The sequence below is a fragment of the Eurypyga helias genome, unplaced genomic scaffold (genome assembly GCF_000690775.1).
Source record: "Eurypyga helias isolate BGI_N326 unplaced genomic scaffold, ASM69077v1 scaffold45995, whole genome shotgun sequence".
Classification (NCBI taxonomy): Eukaryota; Metazoa; Chordata; class Aves; order Eurypygiformes; family Eurypygidae; genus Eurypyga; species Eurypyga helias.
In genome coordinates this window covers 1-5,786 of record NW_010251818.1, presented here as the reverse complement: position 1 = coordinate 5,786, position 5,786 = coordinate 1, and the positions used below count along the sequence as shown (strand labels likewise).

The 5,786-nt window shown below is 40.0% G+C and overlaps 1 protein-coding gene across 1 annotated transcript; it reads left to right on the top strand.

Annotated features, from left to right (window-relative positions):
• Positions 1-399: 399 nt before the first annotated feature.
• SRFBP1 (serum response factor binding protein 1) lies at positions 400-3,366 on the top strand (the record flags this gene model as incomplete). Its single annotated transcript, XM_010152124.1, has 4 exons — positions 400-481; positions 1,415-2,159; positions 2,557-2,594; positions 3,191-3,366. Coding segments are annotated over 4 exons (1,041 nt in total), but the record flags the coding sequence as incomplete, so codon positions are not given.
• Positions 3,367-5,786: the final 2,420 nt, after the last annotated feature.

The window sequence follows — 5,786 nt, the reverse complement described above, 5'->3', positions numbered from 1 at the left end:
CCCTTTCCTGGCTGAATCCACCACAGGCGTTCTTTATTCAGGGGGTTCACGAATTTTGCTTTGCACGTGTAAGAAATACTGAATGCTCTGAAAGGTCTGTCTGGTATACTTTTAAAATAAAAATCGTGTTATCCTTATTCAGCACCTGAGAAAAAGCAGAGTTACAGGTCTGTTATATTTCTGTCAGTGTTTGGGCAATCAGATTTTTCCTGATTTAGAATGAGAGTAATGCAGAAAAAATAAGAAATACTCAAATATTGTAGTGTCCTAAGTGTTTCCTCATATTCATTTAATAGTCCTGAATCACATTTGTCTGCATGGTAGCAAAACTGGTACAGATCTTTATAAGTATTCACTGTTCTTTTGACTTCATCGTGCCTTTGAATTTATTTTGTGTAGCCAAATTGTACTGCAACTGAGCGAGCCATTGCACGACTTGCAACACACCCCGTCTTGAAACCCAGATTTGTTGAACTTAAAGGTATGAAATATTATTTTAGCTTGTTTATGACTTCAGTAGCTTACTGGTGTGTTACAGGTATGTTCATGACAAGAACAACCAATATAAAAAGAACAGTAAAAAACCTGAAAAGCTCCTGTAATTACCTTAACTACCTGCAGTGAACCAATTGTCACAGGCTTTTAGTCATTTATGTTGGTTTAAATGGACTGATACACGACAGTATTCTGTATGACATCTAAGAGGGTGTAGGACAAACAGTGCTCATAATGGTAACTCTAAAAATTGAATGGATATAATGGAGTAAATTAAATAGGACTGAACTGGCGCTGAGCACAGTAACATGCAGATACGAAGGTAAAAAAAGCATTACAACTGCATTCCAAAGACAGTTAAAACGATTTGCAAATAACTTCCTTAAACTTTCCTGGAAACTGTCCCCAGAATCCTTAGAGAATCTTTCCTGGTTCTTCAGAGTAGTTCTTGTTCTCTAAACTCAAGTTTTCCAACTGAAGTTGATGTTAAAAAGGGTCAAGTCCTAGTAATAATGTCATAAATTTACTTTGTTAATAACAGAGCACATCAAATATCCATGCAATTATATCTCAGCAATTTATTGTTTGCAGTTTTTACACACAAATTAATGCCCTAAATCAATATGACTGTCCGCTGCAGATTATTTGCTGAAAAAGAAGTTCACAGTTAAACCCAACTTTAACAGCGTATTCAGTTGGTAATAATTTCAGCTCTTTTCCTCACTTTTGTTGATGCTGTACTGTATAAGGTATTTCTTGCCTGCTACTTGTGTTCAGTAAATGATTGATAAGGCCAGTCAAGATATGCTTACACAGTACAACGTATTTAACTTGCAAAAAATGTTTTATTATATTAAAATAATTTATGTAAACTCATGTGTAGCTGCAACAAAAGATTCTTCTTATGCCCCTTGTATAGCTGCTGTAAAAGCTTTTCATGATGCAAGAAAGAACCCGGCCAACGCCACTCCTTCGGAAAAGGCTAAGCCAGAAGAACAGCCGAAATCAGCGCAACACGTCAAGAGCAATTTGGATGACCAAGCTCATAAACTAGCTCAAAAACAACAAGGATGTGGGCACAAAACAAAAGTGCATGTGAAAACAGGAGGTGACAGGGAGGCTGAAGAACTTTGTGAGGGTGAGTCTGAGCAGAAAACTGTGAAAATACAGGCAGCATATGCTCCAGAAGAAGCTTCATTTCAGGCAGTGGGAATGCAAGCAGTCACTCCGAATAAAACAGGAAAAAAACTTGGCTATCAGAAAAAGAAAGAAAATATGAGCATGAACAAATTAAATGCAGTGAAAGAAATAATGAAGGATGATAGTGACCAGGAATGTCCTAGTGAAAAAGAGTACTTTGATGACAGTACTGAAGAGAGGTTTTATAACCAGTCATCAGATTCTGACAGTGACAGCAGCGATGATTTCTTCATTGGCAAAGTAAAAAGAAAGAAAAAGGTAGCAGCAGTTGCTGATCCTTCTTCAGCAAAAGAAAAGGACAGACTTCAGAAAAACATAGTGAAGAAAGAAAAGAGCACAGCGCCTGGGACAACGCAAGATTCGGCCGTGAGAGAGGGAACGCCACATGCAAAAGCAAGCAAGATAGAATCAATGTTCTGCAGTTCTTTGTCTGCCTCTAATCAGAAATCTCAAAACATAAGAAGGTAAACCTTTTCCCATTGTTACGCTCTCCGTTCTCTCCCTTCTTACCAGTAATGCAAATTGTTGCGATTTTTACTAGCCCTTACCAAACATGGAGAATTTTAAGTTTCACATAAACAGCTGCGGTCTTCCTGTGTTTTCTTGTCACTTACATATTTTTCATGTTCACATTAGCACTGATGTAGGATTCCTACCTAGACCTGCATCCAAATTAAATCCCTACTGAATATTTCCATATTTACTTCTTTATTATCAAAGATGAAACAATATATAACGGTTTTGAACATTATGCTTGAAAAGCCATTGCATGCGTGTTTTGGTGTTGATGATTCTTTATTCACTGGTGTTTGTCACCTTATGAGATTCTTGAAAAATCCTAAATTATCTTTCTCTTTTTAGAAATACTAAGGACCAGCCTTTCAAAAATGGAAGAACAGGTATGTATTACTTAACCTGCTAAAGTTATAAGCGTAAAAAACATCTTGAGATTTTGTTGCCTCTGGAGTCTAATCATGATAGGCTGGTTTTTGTTTCATTTCAGTTTTTACCGCTTTTACACCTGTCTTCATGTTGAGCAGTTAGTGTTACATGTGCAGAGGTACAAGGGTCAGATTATGACATTTAACAAATTGTTTATCTTGTGAATAATTCCTTCAATAGCTCCTTCAATATTTCATTCCATTTATAGTCTGTGGTCCCATTCTGCAATCCATTGGATCAAGGATACCATTTCAGTCACGTTGAGTTACACTGTGTAATATCTCTCTGGTTTATTGTGAATAAGAAAGTTGAGACTGCTGAATATTTATTTACATAAATTTTGAATGTGGGCAGTAATAATAAATCCTAACTGTCTGCAGTCTACCAAGTGACAATTTACTGGGGTGCAAGATGAGGAAATCTTGCCGGGAACATTCAGATGAGTGTGCTCCCCCTGGCTCAGTGAGAAAGTCTCCAATCCCAAGGTAGTTCTAGCATATTTTTATGAAGGTTCGTGATGTAGTTAAGGTTGTATTTTGTACTTCTTGCACAGCTCTTCTTAAAAAGGAACCACAGCACAAGAAGCAACCATTTTCAAAAGCTGCGGACAAGAAGGCGGCATGTTTGGAGCAGCCTCTTCATCCGTCATGGGAAGCAAGCAAGAGGCGGCGGGAACAAATGTCTCAAATTACAGCATTCCAAGGGAAAAAGATTAAATTTGATGACTAGACTATATGTAAATAGAGATTTTTAAAAAATATTCTTGCAGATTTCCATGCCGTGGTATTTTCTTATGAAGTAACAACTGCTGTTTGAACATTTTTGTTACACTGTCCTTATCCTTTGCAACGTATAAAATAGCATCTGCTAGAACTTACCATCTGTTGATAACGAAGATTGCTTCATTTATCCAGTGTGCTGTCTGTTGATTAACGTATGGTTATATGGTGTTGGTTGGTAAGTCCCATTACATATTCCTGCCATTTATGAAATACATTCTAGCGTGAATGAATGGATTTTAGGAACGTCATTTGTGCCCTGTGGGAATAGTACACATACTTTGGAGACTTTTTTTTTTATATGGTTGTACTTTAAACTATATGAGGCCTTGGGTATCAAAGGAGAGGCGAAAATACAAAACATTGAGGGGATAATTGTAGGACTGTATTATGAAATACGTCTGAACTGACACATAAGGTAAGAGATTCTTGAACAGGCTTTACAAATTCATGAATGTGTCAAGTATCTGGAAAATCCGATCATTAATGTGGATGGTATGGAAATTTCTGGAGATCAATAAAACATCAGCCTGTTTAATTATGATCTCTGTCCTTTTATTATTCTTTGTCTTTGATACTGTTGCCCTGGCGGCTACATCTGGGTGCTTGAACATGTCTGTCTTGCACTGAAAGAATGCTGAAAAACTGAAAGATCTTTGTACACTCAGAAATATTTTACTTCTAATTGCCATTCTGAGTTTGGGAGTTCATTGATTGAGATACGAGGTAAAATCGTCATTGTATTTTTCTTCAGGTTCCTACTGCTTAATTGTGATACTGTTGCCCTGGCGGCTACATCTGGGTGCTTGAACATGTCTGTCTTGCACTGAAAGAATGCTGAAAAACTGAAAGATCTTTGTACACTCAGAAATATTTTACTTCTAATTGCCATTCTGAGTTTGGGAGTTCATTGATTGAGATACGAGGTAAAATCGTCATTGTATTTTTCTTCAGGTTCCTACTGCTTAATTGAAACAAGTTCTGAGGTTGTAATTATTTTTTAACAGTGTTATTTAAATATAGTTATTCCACAAAGATGCTCCGAGGGCTGGAGCCCCTCTGCTATGGGGACAGGCTGAGAGAGTTGGGCTTGTTCAGCCTGGAGAAGAGAAGGCTCCGGGGAGACCTTATAGCACCTTCCAGTGCCTGAAGGGGCTACAAGGAAGCTGGGGGGGACTTTTTACAAGGGTCTGTAGTGACAGGACAAGGGGTAACGGGTTTAAATTGGAAGCAGGGAGGTTTAGATGGAACATCAGGAAGAAGTTCTTCCCAGAGAGGGTGGTGAGGCACTGGGACAGGTTGCCCAGAGAAGCTGTGGATGCCCCATCCCTGGAAGTGTCCAAGGCCAGGCTGGATGAGGCTTGGAGCAGCCTGGATTAGTGGAAGGTGTCCCTGCCCATGGCAGGGGGGTTGGAACTGGATGATCTTTAAGGTCCCTTCCAACCCAAACCATTCTGTGATTCTATGATCTTTCATAGTCAGATTAATTGAGAAACTTGTTACATGACTGCAGTGGGTGTAAGACAAGACACTGTACAGTTCATGTGGCGTTTTGTCCGGCCTAGGAATAGCCTTGCATCAGACCAAGGGTCTGCCTAGCCTAATGGCTTCAGCAGTAGTCAGAAAGGGATGCTTGGAGCCTAGGTATAGAGGAAGCACACAGTCATACGTCATCCAAATCGTCAGGTTTTAAAGCTCAGGGACTTTTGTGAAAGTGTAGCTTTTTGTGTTTAATAATCCTCAATGGATTTCTTTTCTGCAGATTTGTGTGCAGAAAATCTTAAATCCATGTGGAAACTTGTGGAATCTGTAATCCCTTAAGGTGCAAAAGTCCTTCCTACGTATTACACTCAAGAAAAAGTCTTTTTCTGTGTCTTGATAAAGCAGGCCAGCAGCACCCTGGGCTGGGTGCGAAAGAGCGTTGCCAGCAGCACGAGGGAGGTGATCCTTGCCCTGTACTCAGCACTGGGGAGGCCACATTTGATGTTCTGGGCCCAGTGCTGGGCTCCCCAGTACACAAGGAACAAGGACAGGCTGGAGTGAGTCCAGCAAAGGGTGACCGACATAATTAAGGGCATGAAGTATATGACATTTGAGTAGAAACTGAGAGAGCTGGGACTGTTCAGGAGAAGAGGAATGTATAAATAGGGGAAGGGGTGGGGGTGGTGTAAAAAGGATAGAACCAGAAGCTTCCCAGTGCTGTCAAGTGGCAGGCCAAGAGACAATGGACAAAACCAGAAATTTTGCATAAACAAGAAAAACCTTTTTCGCTGTGAGGATGACAGTGCACTGGCACAGGGGTCCAGAAAGACTGTGGTGAACGGAGCAGGCAGTCAGGGCCTGGCGCGGCAGTGCGAGCGGGCAGGACGC